The following is a 21,570-nucleotide window of genomic DNA, read 5'->3' as shown; positions in this document are numbered from 1 at the left end:
GGACATAGAAGCAGTTCGGAGGTGGGTTGCTAGAGTTGTTTCCGGTAGATTCGAACAGTACGTAAATGTTGCGGAGATGCTTCGGAAACTCAAGTGGGAATCTCTGGAGGGAATTGGACGTTCTTTCTGAGGAACGCTATTGAGAAAATTTAGAGAACCAGCATTTGAAGTTCACTGCCGAATGATTCTTCTGCCGCCAATATAAATTGCACTTAAGGACCACGAAGATAAAATACGGGAAATAGGGGCTTATGCAGAGGCATATAGTCAGCCATTTTTCTATTACGCGCTGATAAAATACGGGAAATAGGGGCTCATGTGGAGCCATATAGTCAGTCATTTTTTTTATTTTCCACTGCAGCAGGAAAGGAAATGACTAGTGGCGGTACAGGGTAGCCACCGGCACGCACCGTTCGGTGGCTTGCGAAGTATATATGTAGATGTAGATGTAGATTAGGTACCGGCTGACGAAAACAAAGGAAAGGAATACAGAAGAAGACGAATAGGTAGCATTGAGGGACGAAATAGTGAAGGAAGCAGAGAAACAAACAGGTAAAAACACAAGGTGTAGTAGAAATGGTATGATATCACAAGGGATACTAGATTTAACTGATGAAAGGAATAAAAGTAGAAATGCAGCAAACGAAGCAGGCGAAGGGGAATCCAAAGTCAAAAATGAGATTGACAGAAAACGCAAAATGCTTTAGCTGGAATGGCTTGAGGACAAGCGTATGGATGTGGATGATCGTATAAATAGAAGAGAGGTAGATACTGCCTATAAAAATATTTAAGAGGCATTTTGCGAAAAGACAAGCAGCAGTATATCAAAAGCTCAGATACAAAATCAGTGCTAAACAAAGAAAGGAAAACTGAAAGTTGGAAGGAGTGTACAGATAGGCTGTACAATCGAAATGTACTTGAAGGCAGTATTATAGTAAGAATAGAGGATGTAGACGAAGGTAAAAGAGGAGACACACTGCGGAAAGAATCTGACGGAGCACTGAAAGACATAAGTCCAAACAAGGTCGCAGGATAAGACAACATTCCGTCAGAACCACTGATATCCCTGAGAATACCAGTCACGACAAAACTCTTTCAACTGGTGTGGAAGATGTATGAAACCCACAGACTTCAAGAAGAATGTAATAATTCTAATTCCAAGGAAATCAGGTGATGACAAGTGTATATGTTACGAGCTATTAGTTTAAAAAGTCATGGTTTCAAAATAACAACGCGACCCAATACCGACCCTACGACTTATCGTAGAAGATAGGTTAAGGAAAGGCAAACCTACGTTTATAGCTTTTGTAGATTTCGAGAAAATGTTTCACAATGCCGAGTTGAATACACTCTCAGGGATAAAGCACAGGAAGCGAAATGTTATGTACAACTTGTACACTTGTACAGAAACTAGACGTCAGTTATATAATTATAAGAGTCGAATCGTGGGGTGGAGCGTGGAGCGGGGGCGGGGGGGGGGGGGGAGTTTACAAGGGCAGCGGTGGTTGAGTAGAGATTGAGACTGGCTCCCACGATGTTACTCACTTGTACATTGAGCAAGCAGTAAAGGAAACCACAGAAAATTTTGGGGAAAAATTTAAATTCAGGGAGAAGAAATAAAAACGTTCAGAATGAATACGGACCGAAACAATGAAATAGAATTTGTACCAAGACCAGTATTCGAACCAGGGTTTTCTACTCATTAGACATATGTGCTCCAAAGCATCGCCATGGCACTGCTTGAATTACCCCAGTACATATCCCTGGCCTCCCACCCTAACACAAACTCCAATTCATGTCTGTGTCTCCATTTCATGTCTCTGTCCATCTTGACGTTCCCATTCTTAGATCGTATCAGTATTTCCGGGGCTCACGAACAAAGGAATACCATCTTAGTTATTCCTGTGTTGGAAAACTTCTGCAATACTGTTACGAGCTAAGAAGGGAAACATCAGATTGGTTTGAGACGTGAACTGGAGTTTGTATGAGGGAGAGAGACGCGCTAGGGTAATCCGTGCAGGTATGTTAGCTACAGAAGTACCAGGATAGTGCAGTGGTTAGCGGCATCTGCCCTAGTGAGCAGGAGACGTGGTTTTCAATCCCGTACCTGGTACAAATTTTAATTCATTGTTTCGGCCTGTGTTCATTATAACAGATAAAGTTGCCACTTAATTTGTGTGGAACATATTTCACGTGATTTAAATCTGTCAGAGACTTGGAAGAGCAGCTGAAAGGAATGGACATCGTATCGAAAGGAGAATATAAGATGAACACCATCAAAGGGAAAACAAGGATAATGGAATACAGTCGAATTATATCAGGCAGTGCTGGAGGAAATAGATTATGGAACGGCACACTGAAAGTAGTACATGAGTTTTGCTATTTGGGAATTAAAATATCTGATGATGGGCGAAGTAGAGAGGATATAAAATGTACATTGGCTATGGCAAGAAAAATCTTCCTGAAGAACAGAAAATTGCTAAAATCGAATAAAGACTGAAGTGTTGAAAAGTCTTTCCTGAAGGTATTTGTCTTTAATGTAGTCTTGTGTGGATGTGAGACGTGGACAGTAAGCAGTTCAAACGGGAAAACAATAGACGTTACTGAAATGTGGTGCTACAGAACATTTCTCAAAATTATATGGGCAGATCGTGAAACCAATGAGGAGGTAACAAACAGAACTAACGAGAAAAAAATTTGTGGCGTAAGGTGAATAAAAGTAGGTATCACACATTCTGAGATGACAAGGGACCGCCCAGTTTATTATTTGAGGGATGTGTGAGGTGTAAAAACTGTTGAGGGAGAGCATGACATCAATACAGTATGGAGGTTCAGAAACATGTAGGTTGCAATAGTTACTCTGAGATGAAAGGGCTTGAACAGGGTAGAGTAGCGTGGAGAGCTGCAGCAAACCGATCTTTGGACTGAAGACCACACTAAAATATGAGTCGGACGTGAACGAGGAAAGGTGTCCATCTATCAACCTGTTGTATTACAGATGACCATGAAAAGATAATCACCGACCAACTTGTTGTTTGTAAAAGAAGTTATTAATTAGTTATCTTCTGATTCAAAGCTAAAGATGTAATCTTTATCGATGCCCATAAAGATGTAATCTTTGTCGATACACATATCTCGCAAAGTTATCTCAGACTCTTAGCTGTTTCCTCTTATATTAAAACCCTGTAGACCTTCATACATCCAAATGTTCGTACAAAATAATGCTCACAAATGAAATGAGGAACGATTTTCTCCGTCACTGATTGATAAATGTAAATTTAAAACCCTAAACAGCAACTGTCCAACCAAATTTAGGGAGACAAGTAACGGTAAAATTTTCCTGAAATTCGTGAGTCTAGGAATTCCAGAGATGCCATCTACAGTCAGTTCCACGAGAAAAATGTACGCCATTATCTGTGTGAAATAAAAGACACTATTACAAATATATGTTTACATGAAAATACATGTTATTAATAATTGCACAATTACCCAATAGTTAACCCAGTCGCCGCCATTATCGATAATAGCTTTGCGCCTTTTTGGCACCCTTTTCACAAGATTTTCTGTATATTCTCTCGGTAACGATCTCCATATCGTCCTGATTTTACATGCCAACTGCTTCAAAGCACTTATTGACTTTCCTTTAAGCTTCATATTAATAAACAACCAAACATTTGTGATCGGATTTCCATCTGGTGACATTGCAAGCCAATTCATCGTAGACATCCCATTGTCTTGTTTCCACGCTGCACAGAGACGGCTGCGATGTTTCCGATCATTATCCTCTTGTAGCACTCAATTTGCCTTGTTCGAACCAAATTGCAGCTTCTTAACGGACTCCCGAAGGTATTTTTGATAAATATTGCCTCGTGACGCTTTAGATATTTCGTACTCACTTTAAACAGCAACCGACAAAACCAAACATTGAGCTCTCACGCTGTTTATCTATACACTGTTCAAAAGAGCACTGAGTACAGATTCAATACCACAACCAGCGATGTCGCTGCGGATGTTATATTTAAAATTATGGTGTACACTTTCTTGTGGAACTGACTGTAGGTCTAGGTTTCAAATGTTTTCTCTGAATCATTGCAGGCGAAAGCTGCGATGCTTTTCTCCAATAGGTAGTGCAGGATTTCGTTTCCCATACTATTCGAGCTGATCTAGTATCCATTCTCTAATGACCTCGATGTCGACGGGCGGCTAAAGTTCAGTATTTACAGTGATTCTACTAGGTGAGACGTTACTTACTAGTGATGCTGAGCCATCTGAAACAGGCCACCTCAATTATTTTGAGAAAAAGTAAATACGAGCATATAGAGGTCTGAAATTCACTAAGCTACAAGGAACAATTTGGTGAATAACTATCGAAGTTATTTTTAACTTTAACAGTTGTCCAGTTACGACACTGATGTGTGTTTTTAAGTGGAACTCTCTTTTCGTGTGGCACTGGAAAGTGTTTTCGAAGAAGGCTTGATCAAACAATAACAAGATAACATCGGCGTAGATTACTGTCCGACGGTCAGGAGAAGAGGTTCCCCGTACGTTGTGGCTAATCTGACGGCTGCACTAAACCGGTTACACGATGTTCTTGTCCTCAACTCAACTCAGTTACTTCACGAGAAGGGCCTAAATTAAAACTCCAGATATTCGCTAACTGCACTAGTTAAGAAGCCCTGAAATGTTTTGAATTATCTGACTTCCTAAAATTAAATACAGAGAAATCGGGACTACCGCGATTGATAGGAACTGAAATTTCCAGGCCACATCTAGCACGTCCAAGGACTAAATCGATTGTTACTTCCACTCAACTATTATCACACAGAATAAAAATAAAATTTAACAATTTTAAACTTGAAAGGTGTATCCGTTTATCATGAGAAATATCAATGTGTTTGGTATGTTTGCCATTATAAGCATCTTTGCATGCCTTAACACATGAATGGTAGTCCTACGTATTCTTTGGCTATCTGAGTTTCTATATTGAGTAGAGCTCGGGCAAGAGAGAGAATCATATGCAGAGAGAGAGAGAGAGAGAGAAAGAGAGAGAGAGAGAGAGAGAGAGAGAGAGAGAAGGTGCTGAGTCGTTACAGAATCAGGAGCTTGGACTGCGGACGAGCCGCACAGAAAATGGAATTTGTTTTGAGATGGTCCCTGATGTATGACTGAGATTAGGGAAGAGGTTTAACAGAATTTTATAGTGAGAAGACGCTTCTGGAAGAAGGTAATTTGCAATGATTTTATTTGCAGCTAGGGCTAGCCAAGTAATTATGGTAGTCTACTATAAAAGAGGGATAATTGTGCTGTTGTGGCACATTTTATCATATTAACAGAATCTTCCGTCGGTTCTTGGTAGAACATGTAAAGATTTCATTGTGTGCCTATCTACGTGTCGGTATCCAGGGAAAATTACCAGCAGTCAGTATTCTAATGATCTTTTTCTGTACACTTTTAGCCACATATACCTCTTTAGGAAAACACGGATTAAATTTTACGTAATTTGAGTATTGTGTGTAAAAGTAATTTTTATGATGTACGACAACGCTAAGGAAAAGCTGTAATTCATTTACAAACATTTATCTGAAGTTAATCCTCTCTGTTAAATGAAAAGTAAATCTGGTCACAATTGCACTGCCCTGTGTTGCACTATTGGCGGACAGTGAGCTGCATTTTAGAAATGACGAGGAAAGTTTAATTTACGAAAGCAGCCTAAAATAAAATAAAATAAGGCAGTCTGACGTGCAGCGATTTATTTCAGCTGCATGCAATTCAGCTCTTCATATTTACGAAGTACGCATACAGAGTAGAGTTGAGCTAAGCATTACAAAAGTAAGAATATATTGTACGGCCTAAACGAACCTTTTGAGGCAAAATTAGTAACAGTATTCATTTGCCAAATTTCATATAAATTCAGTAGATGCGTTTCTCTGACAGGACATATTATCGCCTATGCAATAGTTATCCGTACTGTATAATTGTTTCATGACGAAGTCTTTCTGAGTATTATTGATAACTGTTCTCTACATTTAATTTCGTTTGCAGATAATCAGATTTAGTTTAGAGTACAAACAATCCTGTTGAAAGAACATCCGCAACTGAGCATTGTAGCAGAGGTTGAAAATACCGCTTCAGTTGTGGTGAATTACTTTATTTTCACACGACCGGTTTCGGTCTGTTATAAGCCCATCCTCAGGTGTCGTAGCTGTGCTGTCGTCCCGAGCGCCGCGTGTGCCAAGCGCGGTGTGCTGCCTATGAGCATAGAACAGAGAATATTGTATTGAATATGATTTAAAGCAATTCTTGACTTATGGTTGGTAATTTAATTCTGCTGAAGAGAGTTTCTTAATACGTCAGCTGGAATGAAGTTTTCAGCTTCTTATAATACAACTGCTGCACGGTGCTCATAGGCAGCGCACCGCGCCTGCTAAACGCGGCGCTCGGGGACCACAGCACAGCTACGACACCCGAGGATGGGCTGATAACAATCCGAAACCGGCAGTGTGAAAATAAAGTGATTCACAACTGAAGCGGTATTTTCAACCTCTGCTAGTTTAGAGTAATTGACATCGCACTCATTGAAAGTAGTTTACGTAGTTCAATATTTGTGTTCAAAAGTAGGTTAGCAAAAGCTGTTCTAGATCAGAGCGAAACAGTAATCGGAATTTAGAAGTCAGCCAGTTTCCAAGTAAAACGTAACAGTTGCATTAATTTAGGAAAGGAGCCTAAAATAAAAGAAGATATGGTAGATCGCCGTGCAGCTGTTGTATTATAAGAAGTTGAAAATTTCATTCCAGCTGACATATAAAGAAATTCTCTTCAGTAGAGTTAATCTACCAATCATAAGTCAAGGATTGCTTTAAATCATATACAATACATTACTTAGTTTCTCAGTAGATACTGCGCAGTGATTAGCTGGTTATTGTTAGTAAACATTATTTCCAATCAAGATTTATCAAGCAATCTGGCCCGGCGCGTAAGTACATCTACATTTACATCTACATCTACTTATATAATACGCAAGCCACCGTACGGTGCGTGGTGGAGGGTACCCTGTACCACTACAAGTCATTTTCTTTCCTGTTCCACTAACAAAAGAGAGAGGGAAAACATAAGAGCCCTAACTTCTCGCATCTTATCTTCGTGGTCCTTACGAGCAATGTATGTTGGCGGCAATAGAATCGTTCGGCAGTCAGCTCCAAATGCCGGTTCTCTAAATTTTCTCAATATTGTTTCTCTAAAAGGACGTCGCCTTTCTTTCAGGGATTCCCATTTGAGTTCCCCAAGCATCTCTACCGGTAACAAATATAGCAGCCCGCCTCCGAATTGCCTCGATGTCTTCCTGCAATCCTGCCTGGTACGGATCCCAAACACTGTAGTAGTACTCAAGAACAGGTCGCACAAGCGTCCTATATGCAGTCTCATTTACAGGTGAACCACTCTTTCCTAAAATTCTCCCAATAAACCGAAGTCGACCATTCTTCTTTCCCAGCACGACTCTCACATGCTCTTAGCACCTCATATCGCTTTGCAACGTTGCACCCAGTTAGTTAAACGCCATGACAGTAGTAATGCTTTAGGGTTGGCTGCCATTCACCACACCAATTAGAAATGTTCTCTGTCACCCTGTCTCTTAGTACAGTCATTCAACTTCGACACCTTACCGTACACCACGGCATCATGAGCAAACAACGGCAGATTGCTGCCCACCTTGTCCGCCAATCGATTTATATGCTTAGAGAAAAACATCGGTTCTACCATACTTCTCTGCAGCACTGCTGACGGTACCCGCGTCTCTGATGAACACTCGCCGTCCACGACAACATACTAGGTTCTATTATACTACTACACAATAAAGGCTTCATGCAAGAATTCGCACAAGAATGATATTTTGTTATTAAAATCATACATCTGTCTTCCGCGGCCGCAGTTCGGTGTGCTCGTTGGCGGCCGTGTCGTAGCCGCATCGCTGTCGAGTTGCTTCCTGTAGAGACAGGCCATTGTCAGCCCACAGGTCGCAACAAGGGCAGCGTAGCTCGAGCATTCTGCGTTCCGAAATACTTTTCAGGTACGTAAGTATCTTATAAGTATTTAGGAAATTCCATTATACCGGCAGCCCGGTAACCTCTTAGCAGCATTTCACATCAAAGTCCTGGTAGTTAATCTGCACCAAACTTTGACGCGCGTTACAGGCGATCGGTCACAGCGGTGATCTTCCAAATGTCCAGCCTCACAATTATTTGAATATATGAAAAAAATTAGTTACAAACTACGGCGTGCACATTCTTTATTCAACATGTAAAAGTCCCTATAGGTAGTCATATTTACGGTATGACATGTTCGATATGTCTGTCATCATGGGCCACGATGTGGTTCAGACGAATAGCGAAATTCTTCACGACCCGCTGAAGTGTCGGAACATTGATGTTGTCGATGACCTCCTGAATAGCTCTTTTCAGCTCAGTAACGGAAAGGGTGAGCAGGTTATTACTATTAAGGCCGTGTTATCAACACGATAGCAATAGTGCTGCTGCTTTTCGCGTGTACCGACACATTAAAGGAATATGGAGAGATCCTCTTTCGCCACCGTGGTTGAAAAACGTGATTTGCAAGTTTGAATTAACTGTGCGATGTGGGAATTTCTCCTGGCAGAAACAGACGGTGAAATGCGCCACAAATTTGGAAGAAGTTGCTATTGCCGTGGCTGAGAATGCTGAAACCAATACGGAGGCTGAAGGTGAATAAAGCGATGGAGGTAGAGAACATCCCACCTGAGATGTTTCAGGCAGAAGTAGAGCAGTCTCTAGTGTGGTTCCAGCCTGTCGTGGATCTAGACGGTCGTCACACTAAGCAAGAAATTAAACATGGTATGAAAGTAACGACTGTTACCCTCTGATGCGGAAATTAAAATGTGGTTCTTCCAATCGTTTATTCGTTATTTCTCTTCCAAACGTCCTTACAAATGTTTTCACAAACGCTCACTGTACTGCGATCAGTTGTATTTCATGGCGGCCCTCTCAAGTAGCGAAAGTTTACTGATAGTCATCATGGAGATCGTTAAGTTACACATTTGTATCTCTGAATAGCAAAAAACTTAAACAAAAACGAAAAAACTGTCCAAATATAGTGTGTGTGCGTGTGTGTGTGTCTGTGTGTGTGTGTGCGAGCGCGTGCTTAAAGTTTTACAGCTTTGTCACATGAACGTAGCCTTATTAAGAAATTGTATTTGTTAAAGAATCGTTTGAGAGTGTGTTCGCAGGGTTCAAGTTTCCATAATTTCACTCACTAAAGAACAGATGGCAGTGAAAGTTATTGTATAGCGTCTACTATGCTTGAGAAGCTTTAAAAAAGTCCACTTGCACTGTTTCATCGTTGTCATTAGACATGTTCTGTATATAATATTCTCCGTTCTCAATAAAAATTTTCAGTACTTCAGAGATCCATTTGTTGCCTTTGTTTAGTATATGAATTATTACTAGATTACCATTTATAATGTCAAAAACATATCAAGTTTGATTACGATGGGCAGCTGCGATAGATTTATGGTAGATTTAATTGGGATGTTTTAGTTAAATTAATTTTTATGTTCTATAAATGTAGTCCAGACACTTCGTCCTGTCTAACCCACATACTGTATCTATGTTTGTAATGTGACCACAGTGGCTTCCATATATTCGTAATGATTGTGGAAACACATCCACAGGCTAATGGGGTGCTTGAGTGAGATGTAGTGTCTCTTAGCTTTCAGAGTATTGTTACTTCCATGTATTGTAGCAGGATACAGCTTTCTGACCTTTTCATGCAAACATCCCACAGCGGGGCACATGAAATTCTGTAGGCATTTCACTCCAAAATCGCTGTGAACTGTTATTAGGATAATCCATGTGGATTGTCCATTCTTTTATTTCTATTTATTTCTTATGGACAGAGTAGAATGGACGGAGTAGACAACTTTATTTCTGTTTGTTTTACGTCTTTTAAAGTATTTTATTTAGTACTACGCCTTTTCTGTTGTGGAAGCTACCATATAGACACCGTGTTTCCGACTGGTTTCAAAACTTACACTCATAATTCCAAGAACAGTTTATTGGGCTAAATCCACAAGTATTCTCACGCCGTCTGTATACCGCTCCAGTTCACGAAGGTATGATATGCATGATAAGAGCTGCGTTTCCAGGGATTAGTATTGAACTGAAGGATCACTAATTCATAGGACAATGGAAGAACCTCTGGCTGACATTTTGTGGTGACTTGAAAAACATTATACTGACCATTCTTCTTACGTCATCACAGTTTAGGGTAGTTTCATTAATGCAGTCCTCTTTTCCTACAATTTGCTTTTCTCTTGATATATCCGTAATTACTACACACGCTATCGTACTCTAATTTTCATCTAACCTTACTATTTTTTTCCTTATTACTCTTTCCAACTCCTAGAGAACCATTTCGTACTAGATGTAACACTAATCTGTTCCTTCTTTTCGTAAGGAATTTATATAGACTTCTTTCCTCCTCTATTTATTTTTGTACCTCTTGATTTGCTACCTTATTTTTACTACATTGCAAATATCAGTAGTTATCTTATTCACATTCCAAATGGTACATAGTCCACTTCCATACAATGCTACGCTTCGAACGCACTCATTCAGGAACTTGTTGCTCAATTCCATATCAATATTTGGAATGAGTTTAGTTCTTTTATTGAAGAAAGCTTTCTTTGAGTGTATCAAACTACTTTGGCTGTCTTCCTTGCTTTAGTCATCCTACATAATATTGCTTCTCAGACAAGAGAAGTCGTTAAATTTTTACACAAACGTATCCTTCCAAATTTTGCTTTTGTTCACTTTAGTCTTTGCCTTGTTCATTCTTCAGTTGCAATCTATGCTAAATAAGCCGTTCACTCTTGTCAGCAAGCTCTTTGTTTTACTGCCGACCAGAATAGCATTTTAAAATCAAAGTGTAAATACAGGGTTGTGTCATTTATACCGACAGGCGCCGCAACCAGCAGCCAACTGGTCTGGAACTCGGGATGCGCTGACATATGGCTCGGAGTGTCCTCAGGGAGGTGCTGGCTCTGAGGACTGCCTGTACGTCAACGTGTATGTGCCTGTGGTGAACGACAGCTCTCCACTGGCTGTGATGGTCAACATCTACGGTGGGGCATACACGGGGGGTTCCTCTACAAATAGGGCGCCGGACTACTTCATGGACAAGGGAGTGCTGCTGGTCACTTTCAATTATCGCGTCGGTTCCATTGGTGAGTAGTTCCACGGCGATGGTGCCCCAATTCCTAGAAGCAAAATCTAACAATTTATGTCTCCGTAGAAACGTCAGTTTAAATAAAATCTTTGCTGGCACTTAAGAAGATAGACTAACTGTCGTAATTTCCAATCACGAATACAGCAATAGCCCATGCTCGAGTGGGATGTGTTCCACATTGTCCTAAACTTTTTCTACTCTCTTTAACACCAATGGCTAAGGTTTACAGGCTCATGTACCTACTCATAACATGTCCCTGTACCCCACAATATCTCATTATTTACGTGTAACATGAGACAAAACATAATGATTACTGCCAACAACGAGAGCGAATAAATTGGTCTGGTGTTGTTGGTGCATGACACAGTAAGGAGAATAACGGGTGTCAAATTACATTACGTAGATCAGGAGTACGACATTTCGTAATGATGTGGAATGTGTCAGTTTAATATTACGTTTCTTTACATGATGTAATTCATTTCCTTTTTTTTACAGTTCCTACTTCATATCTAAAAATTAATAACTTGAGTAGAAGGATTTGTCATTCACAAATAATTTTCATTTATTTTTAAATGCTGGTTTGATATCTGTCAGACTTTCAGTGCTATTTGGTAAACGTCCAAAGAGTTTTGTGGTAGCATAATTGGCTGCTTTATGTGCCAGAGTCAGATTTAACCATGAATAGTAAAGATCATCCCTTTTTCTAGTGTTGCAGCTATGCACTTTGCTATTATTTTTGAAATTTCGTGAGTTACTGATAAGAAATTTCATAAGCGAATATATGAACTGTGAAGGTACTGTAAATATCCCTAGTTCCTTAAATAAATATCTGCAAGATAAGCTTGGATGGACTTCAGCTGTTATACTGATAATGAGCTTTTATATAATGAATAATTGTTCTCTTAATGATGAACTACCCAAAAATGATGCCATATGAATGCAGTGAATGAAAATAGGCACAGTAGGCTAATTCGCTGATTTGTTTATCACCAGAATTTACAGTAACCCTAAAAGCATAAGTAGCTGAACTCAAATGTTTCAGCAGGTCATCATTGTGTTTCTTCCAATTCATCAGCGCACAGAAACAAAAATTTTGAATATGCAGCCTTATCAACTCACTTCTACTCAAAGTCGATATTTATCAATGGTATTATGCTATTTACAGTAGCTACAGAGCTGAATACAGTGCGTTTTCTCAAAATGTAGTGAGAGTCCATTTGCAAAGAACCACTTGATAATTTTCTGAAAGATACTATTTACAATTTCCTCTGCTAATCCCTGTTTCTTTGGGTGTGATTTCTATACTTGCATCATCAGCAAAAAAGAAAAAGCTTTGCATCTTCATGAATACAGAGTGGCAAGTCACTGATGTGTATTAAGAATAATAGGGGCCCAAGACTGAAACCTGTGGGACATCATTCTTGATACCTCCACAGTTAGAGGTCTTTGCTGAGTTCTGTAGACTATCTGCACCGTTAATTTCAATCTTCTGCATTCTTCTAGTTAAACCATTTGTGCACTTTCTCACTTACACCACAGCACTGAAGCATATCTAAAACAATTTCATGATTCACACAGTCAAAAACCTTTGGGAGATCACAAAAAAATGGGTGATGTTCGGTTATTCATTGCATTTAAAATTTGATCAGTGGAAGCATATATGCCATTTTCTGCTGTAAGGCCTTTCTGGAAACTAAACTGGTATTTTGTTAATCCACATTTTTACAAACATGTGAAGTTAGTGTTGAATACATCACTTTTTCAAGAATTTTTGGTAAAACAGTCAAAAGTAAGATTGGGAGGTAGTAGTCAGTTATCTGCATTTTTATGTAATGGTTTAACAATAGCATATTTCAGTCTATGCAGAAAAATGCCCTGTTCCAGTGAGCTTCTACATATGTGGCTGAGAAACTTACTTTTCTGTTGGGAAGTAGCCTTTAATAGTAGGAAATGTTCCCAGTTACATGTCATGTATTAGTTTTGAGTGAATTCATTATTTTCCTAATTTCAGTAAGAGAAGTGGTTTGAATTGCAATTTTTTCACATTGCATAGCTATTGCCTCTTCCATATGCAGCCCTGAATTTTCTAATAAGCAGCAGGATAGCATTTCCTCTACAAAAAAGATTAGAATTAAATATATTTTCCTCTTCTGACTTTCTGTTAACAAGCTTTTTATTGAATGTGATTGAAAAACTGTCTTCCTCTGTTCTCAATTGCCCTGTTTCACTTGTAACAATATACCAAATTGTTTTAATTTTATTATCATGGGTGCTAATCTGAGACACAATGCACATAATACTGGACTTTTTAATAACTTTTCTTAATACAGTAGAGTGGTTTTTATAATGTTTGACTGTGTCTAGATCATTACTCCTTCTGACTGTAAGAGAGATTTGCGTTTCTTGTTTACAAGATGATTTATCTCTTTAGCAAGCCACAGCATTTTAGATGGTTTCCAACAACTATGTTTCACTGTGTTCTTAGGGAAATTGTTTTCAATTATACTCACAAAGATATCGTGAAATAGTTTAAATTTTAATCTAGCATCAGGTTCCCTGTACACCTCATCCCAGTCTAAGATTGTAAGATTTCCCTAAAATTTGCAATTATTAAATCGTTAATTGAAGGCGCTGTTTTGGAGGACTGTTTAGTTTTAATGTGTGGAGCTATGCCGCCTACTGTAACTAGGTGTGCATCACGATCAGAAAGACCATTCTTATTAGCAGGAAAAGTTTTTGGAGGGAGGAGGAGGTAAGTGTTTAATGCACCATCGAGATGAGGTCATTAGAGATGGAGCACAAGCTCGAATTAGGGAAGGATGGGGAAGGAAATCGGCCGTGCCCTTTCAAACGAAACCATCCAGTCATTTGCCTGAAGTGACCAGGGAGATCACAGAAAACATAAATCATTATGGATGGCTGCAGGTCTGTATCATCATCCTCCCAAATGCGAATCCAGTGTGCTAGCCACTGCGCCACCTTGCTCATAAAAGTTCTTATTTGATTAAATTCATCTTGATCTATAAAAACATTATCTAGCAGCGTGCTGCTTTCCTATACTACCATGACCGAGGACAGTGTATAAACAATATTACATCAGAATTTACGTCATCTGCAGACTACTAATTATAGGTATTAGATGTCATATCTTTTTGGGTTCGTTACTACACTGCTGGCCACCGTAAATGCAACACCCTGAAGGAAGCATCCGAATCAAGTGAAATTTACACCATGAGTTTGCAGCGATGAGATATGCAACTGATTAGAATTTCAGCGCAGACGCACACCACGCGCGCCTGTGGCGCCACCTCATAGCGCCATTTAAGGCTTGGCGATTTCGACGAGTGTACGTTCGGCACGTGTGTTTACCTTGTGGTTGTTTCACAAGACGATCAGTTATGCCTCGTAGACAACAGCGAACATCTTTTGATCAAGTATCCGAGTTCGACAGAGGAAGGATAGTGGCTTACCGAGATTGTGGATTATCATACAGAGAAATCGCTAGTCGTGTTGGACGAAACCAAACAACTGTAATGCGGATATGTGACCGTTGGATGCAGGAGAGTACGACGGACCGACGTGGTCGATCGCATTCACCTCGGTGCACCACTGCACGTGCTGATAGGCAAATTGTGCGCATGGCAGTGACGGATCGCTCAGTGACATCCCGAACCATAGCACAGCACATTGTGTCTGTAACGCATCATCCAGTGTCTGCGCGTACCATTCGACGCCGTTTACAGCAGAGTGGTCTGTCCGCAAGACGTCCATTGCTTCGTCTACCATTGACGCAGAACCACAGACGTCTCCGTCGCCAATGGTGTGATGACAGACGGATGTGGACGGCAGAATGGAATGACGTTGTCTTTACTGACGAGGCACGCTTCTGTCTGCAGCACCACGATGGTCGGATTCGAGTGTGGAGACACCGTGGAGAGAGGATGCTGGACAGCTGCATTATGCACCGCCACACTGGTCTTGCACCGGGTATTATGGTATGGGGCGGTATTGGATATTACTCTCGCACACCTCTAGTACGCATTGCCGGTACTTTAAATAGCCGGCGCTGCATATCCGAGGTGCTGGAGCCAGTTGTCCTTCCTTACCTTCAGGGCTCGGCCACAGCCATATTTCAACAGGACAATGCGCGACCACACGTGGCACGCATTGTCCAAAAGTTCTTCGTCAATAACCAGATTGAATTGCTTCCCTGGCCGGCTCGCTCTCCGGATCTTTCGTCGATAGAAAACATGTGGTCCATGGTTGCTCAACGAGTGACCCAGATTACATCCCCAGCTGCCACACCAGATGATCTTTGGCAACGTGTGGAAGCTGCTTGTGCTGCTGTACCCCAGGAACACATCCAACGTCTCTTTGACTCAATGCCGAGACGTGTGGAGGCGGTGAACTCCAACAATGGCGGCTACTCTGGCTACTGATTCTGGCAGGAACCACATGTTACAGACGTCTGTAAACGTAATCATTTGATACTTGGTCAACATGTTATCTACAAAATAAATTTTGTTGTGCTACCTCTTGTCTTTCTTGGTGTTGCATTTACGGTGGCCAGCAGTGTACCTCCAAATCCATGGAGCAAGAGCAAGCCATTACTGCTTATTTCCCCTGAGCAGGAGGTCATGTGTTTAGGTGTGGACGTGGGGACACAGAACGGTTTTTCTATACTCACAGGTATAGTCCACTTAATGATGCAGTTACGACCATGCAGAAAACATTAGTAAATTATGTGATGTGTTTCCACGGTACCACAGACGACAATAAAAAACTACCGCTTTTAGCTCCAGTCGAGATTTTATTTCATGATTCATGTCAAGCCCTGGGGACCGAGTTTCAGCTGGTTTGACAGTTTACATCGGTTGTTTTTCAGGTATAAGTTGATTCTGATTCTTATAGGATTACAGTGGCGTGCTGTTAAGTGGCACATGGTGAATGTGACTTTCAAAAACCCATATAAATGAAATAATAACTATTTCCTGTAGTGGATACGTGGTTTTGAAGCACAGTACGAATAAACATTTTTATGCACATGTATACTTCTCATTTTGCACATTTTGCAGACGCAAGTCAAAAAGTTTCAAATCCCGCTTTTTGCGCATTGATTCTTCCTGACTAGTCTCTTGTAAACTTCAGCATACTCTTCATCACTACTAAACTGCTCTGCACCTATGTACGTTTTACAATCCAGTATCTGATTTCGGAGTCTCTGTCTGATCATGGTGTAATGTAATTGAAATCTTGCCATATAACCCTGCCTTTTCTAAGAATATCTCCTCCTCTTGTGATTGTTGAACAGAGTATTCGATATTACTAGCTGAAATTTATTACAGAACTCGCTTAGTCTTTCTCCTCTCTCATTCCTTGTCGCAAACCCATATTTTCCTGTCACCGTTTCTTCTACTCCTTCCCCTACAACCGCATTCTAGTCCCCGGTGACTATTAGATTTTCATCTCCCTTTACGTAATGAATACCCGTTCCATGTCCTCATATACTTTCTTTATCCCTTCATCTTCTGCTTGTGACATGGGCCTGTATACTGAACTATCGTTGTCGACGTTGGTTTGCTGTCGGTTCTGATAAGAATAACCCTATCACCAAACGGTTCACAGTTACTCACTTTCTTCCCTGCCTTCCTATTCATTACGAATCCTATTCTCATTATACCATTTTCTGCTAGTGTTGATATTGTCCTATACTCATCTGACCAGAAATCCGTGTGTCTTTCCATTTCACTTCACTGACACTTAGTATTTTCCTGCTCAGATTTTCTATCTTCCCTACCACATTCAAACTTCTGACATTCCACACCACAACTCCTAGAATGTTATCCTTCGTTGGTTATTGAAACTGCTCATGGTCACCTCCCCCTTGGCAGTTCCCTCCTAGGGATCCTAGTGGGTGACTAGTCCGGAATATTTTGCCAATAGAGAGACCATCATGAGACTTTTTCGATTACAGGCCAAATGTATGGCTTTGCAGAGGTATACAAACACGTTAATAGCCATTGGTCATAACGGTTTGGCTCATCAGTGTGAACGAATGCTATGTAGAGACTACGATAACCCTAACTCAGAATGACTTGAACAGATTGTGATTTCGGCACCTAATGAATACTGCATTTAGAACCAGTTACATCCAAAGGTAATATCTGACCTCTTTACGGCTCTCTCTTTGTTCATATCTTATAGTAAATGTACTTCCACACTGACAGACAATTTCTTTGGTTTATAAATAACTTCACTTGTGAGCTACAGGATACTTCTACAAAGCTATGGTCAGTTCATTCCACCAGGAAGAGAAGCCATTCCATTGAACTCAGTACTCTCTTGTCAAAGGTTTTGACTGAAATAGAAACACATTGGTTCTCAATAAATAAATCCCACGGCTGCTGCTTCAAATTACAATATACAACTAGCTGCTTTTAGTGTCAAAAATAGTGTGAACGAAGACATGGATTATTGTCTAGTTTGTTATGTCGGTTCTCGGAGAGCTATTTGAGATGTATGATTTGGCTAAGAATATAGAAGGCCTATGTTACTGGTGGCAGGTATGTAACGCCAAGTAAATTTGAGACCAAAATATTATCTATCTACTACTTGTAAATTTGGTCCACAATCTGAATAAATTGTTGATTCGGCGTCGTACTGAGCTAACGATTGTAAAGGTTTCCCTTACTATTGAAATTTCACCGTTACAGAATTATCAAAGCATAAGTAATTGGTGCAATGTCGTAATACAGATACAAGTTATAAATAGCGGTAAATATGTTCCGCTGTGTCTCATTTTGCAATAATTGGAGCGACAGCTGTGACCACCCACATAAATAATACAGTTACTTCACTCGTGCTAGTTCAAATGCTGGTTGCAACGAAAAAGCCATTTACTACAAAAATTACTCATAAACGGAACAAGATGATTAAGATCACAATATTCGTTACAGCTGAAGTAGAATTCTGCACAGATCGTAATTTAATAATTGCTAACACTTGCTTTACAAATAACGAAAGGATGCTGTATATTTGGAAGAGATCTGGAGGCAACAGAAGCTTCCAGATGGATTATGTCATAAATAAAGGTTTAGAAATAAAAATATAAACTAAGAAATATTTCCAGAGGCAGACTTGGACTCTCACCATAATTTTTTGATTGTGAACTGAAGAATACAAGCAAAGAAATTTGAGAAAGGTAAAAGAATTAAGGAGATAACACTTGGGTAAACGGAAAGAACTAGGAGTTTTTTTAGAGTTTCAGGGTGATCATTAGGCAATGATTGACTGAATCAGGTGGAAGGGAAACGACAGAAGACGAATGGGTAGCTGTGAGAAACGAAACAATGAAAGCAACAGAGGATCAAGTGGACTCAAGGACATGGCATAGCGTAAATCTAATCCAGCAAATGAAGCGGGTGAGGGGAAATACATTTTTCTACACTATGAGATCGACAGAAAGCGTAAAATGTCCAAGCAAGAGTGGTGAGGGGACAAATGCAAGGCAGTAAAAACTTTCATGGCTAGTGAAAAAGTAGTGGTAGCCTATAGGAAAACTGAAGCTACATTTAGTGAAAAGAGCAGCAACTCTATGCATATGAAGGGCTTAGAATACTAAACCGCGCTAAGCAAACAATGGAAAGCTGAAAGGTAGTAGGAATATACTGGAGAACTACACGAAAAAATTTTCTTGAAGACAATCTTATCGAAATTGAGGGGAAAGTAGGTGAGGATGACATGGGAGACAGAATGTTGCCTGAAGAGTTTGACAGACTACTTAATGAGACCTAAGTCGAAATAAGGGCCCAGCGTGGACGCCATTTACACAGAATTATTGACATCCTTAGATGATTCAGTCATGACATAACTGTCCCACCTGGTGTGCAAGATATAGGAGAGGGGAAGCCCCTCAGATTTCCAATTCAAAAGAAATGTTGATCGGTGTTAATATTACCGAACTAGCTTAACAAATCATGATTTCAAATTACTGACGTGAATTATCTGCAGAAGAACGGAAAAATTGCTAGAAGCCGATCTCTGAAAAATTAGCATTTCTGTGTTTTGAGAAAGCTTTTGACATAGTCAGTTGCAATACACTAATCGGTTTCCTAAAGGCGGCAAGTGAAAAAATACAGGGAGCAAAAGGTTTTTACACCTTATACTTAAACCAGACTGATGTTATAAGAGTCGACGGACCTGAAGACGAATAAGTCAGGGTTGTAGCCTATCCGCTACAAAGGAGAAATTAGGAATTACCGCTAAAATTAAAGAAAAAGGAATAAAAAAGACTGAGTGAGGGTCCTCTAGTCACTTTGTAATTAGTGACGGCAATGGACATCGATGATCAGTTGAATGGAACGGATCATATAATGAAAGGAAATCGTTAGCTGAACGTCAAATGAAAGTAAAATAAATCAATTCTGCTGATGCGGAGGGAAGTACAGTGTGGTTCATGGGAAATACTGCAATTGGTGGTCTCCCAGTTAATTTGTAGATATGCTCATGTCATCTACGGCAGCTAATCGTATCCACATATTACGCCATTGACAGCAGTATGGAACTTGACCACTGTAGGTGTGTACGGAGGCAGCTGAGTAGAGCAGAGCGTTGCGGCTGTCCAACGGACAAGCCGCCCGTGTTCCAGACAGAAGAACAGTATCCAGGTGGATAAAATAATTGCGTCAGGCAGCTTTTGTAGTGAGTGTGGAGCTTAACGGACCCTACGTGACAGTTCGAACGCCGGAAAATATCCGACGAGTTCCTGCAGCTTGGCAACGATCCCATACCGATCCCTCATTGGTGATTAAAGAACATTAGAAAGCAGTCGCAGGTCTCTGCGGACGGTTATGCACTAGAATTTAAAGTTTTATACCTATGAGTGTCAAATGGTTCAACAGTTATGACAAGGGGATAAAGTGAAAAAACACAATTTCTGCACAACATTCCCAGACACGACTGATCCTGATGACACATTCCAGGCATATCTTGTGAGGTCTTAAGACGGAAAATCTGAATGTCCATGTCAATAATCGGATCGTCCTATATTTGTCGGATACAAAGCATGCCCGGCGACGTCATCTGGTCTGTCAGCCCCTGACTTTCCTGTGGTATTGCCTCTAGATGAAAGTCTTTTTACAGCGACTCCACAACATTGATGTGCTGAAAGCTGCGATTCAGGAAGAGACAGGAGGCCGTTTCCCAAGAAATGATTGTGAGCACAATGATGGGCTTACACGAACGTCTTCAGCAATGCATCGAGAATAATGTACTTCTTATGAAGTAAATTGTGTTTGAATTTTCAGTAATGACCACATGTGAACAATAGCTAACTACATGTTATATTGACGTAAATATACGCCAAGCATACTGTGATATTTCACGTGGGCCACAGCGTAGATTAGAAAATGAGACACTAAAAGTAGTTCATGAGTACTGCTATTTGGTTAGCAAAATAGCTGATGATGGCCGAAGTAGAGAGTAGAGAGGATGCGAAAAGTAGGGCGGCAATAGCAAGGAAAGAATTTCTGGAAAAGAGAAGTTTGTTAACATGGAATATAAATTTGAACATCTGGATGTCTTCTTACAGAAGTGAAAGCGGATAATAAACACTTCAGCCAAAAAAGAATCGGTGGTTTTGAAATGCACTCCTGCACACGAATACTGAAGATTACATTGGAGGAATCAATAATTAACGACAGAGTACTGAATCCAATTGGGAAAAAAATTAATTTTAGGTCGCGTTTGCTAAATGGAGGTCTCGATAGATAGGACTCATCTTGAGGCATCAAAGATTCTGATAGTGGAATGATGTCTGGTAAGCAAAACTGCAGAGCGAGACCAAGACTTCAGTACAATAATCTGGTCCAAATTGGTGTGGGTTGTTTTAAGAATGTAGGAATGGAGATTTTTCACATGACAGACTATGGTAGAGATACCAAATCAATATTCATACTGAAGAGAACTACAACAACATACAGAGTTCCTTTCAGATTTAAGCATTTCTGATATGCCTTAAACAGCTGATTAATCTGAGTGCATAAAGTTATGCCACCTCAGAATCTGGGAACACAGCTAGCGAAGTACTTGTGATATCCTAATGAACTGGTGAAGACTCTATCGGAAACACTCCAGTAAATCTGAGAAAAACTGTCGGATAGTTGAGAGACTGGGAAATGTTTGTTTCCAGAATTTTTTTTTAACGAATTTCCGTGGCGGCCCCTTCAGTCATCGTCACGAATATTCGTTCTGTCATTATAAACCGAAAAACCCCACTGACCTACAGCACCTTCACTCGTCACGTCTGGTCTAAGC

The 21,570-nt window shown here is 40.2% G+C and overlaps 1 protein-coding gene across 2 annotated transcripts in view; it reads left to right on the top strand.

Annotated features, from left to right (window-relative positions):
- LOC126199265 (juvenile hormone esterase-like) overlaps positions 1-21,570 on the top strand; it is an 89,219-nt gene that overhangs the window by 19,072 nt on the left and 48,577 nt on the right. For both annotated transcript variants that reach the window (XM_049936070.1, XM_049936071.1), the window contains exon 3: positions 10,990-11,254. In XM_049936070.1, coding sequence (XP_049792027.1) covers positions 10,990-11,254 — 265 coding nt within the window. The remainder of the gene's footprint in view (positions 1-10,989; positions 11,255-21,570) is intronic.

The sequence above is a fragment of the Schistocerca nitens genome, chromosome 8 (assembly GCF_023898315.1).
Source record: "Schistocerca nitens isolate TAMUIC-IGC-003100 chromosome 8, iqSchNite1.1, whole genome shotgun sequence".
In the NCBI taxonomy this organism is placed as follows: domain Eukaryota; kingdom Metazoa; phylum Arthropoda; class Insecta; order Orthoptera; family Acrididae; genus Schistocerca; species Schistocerca nitens.
This window is presented reverse-complemented; position numbering and strand designations above follow the sequence as displayed.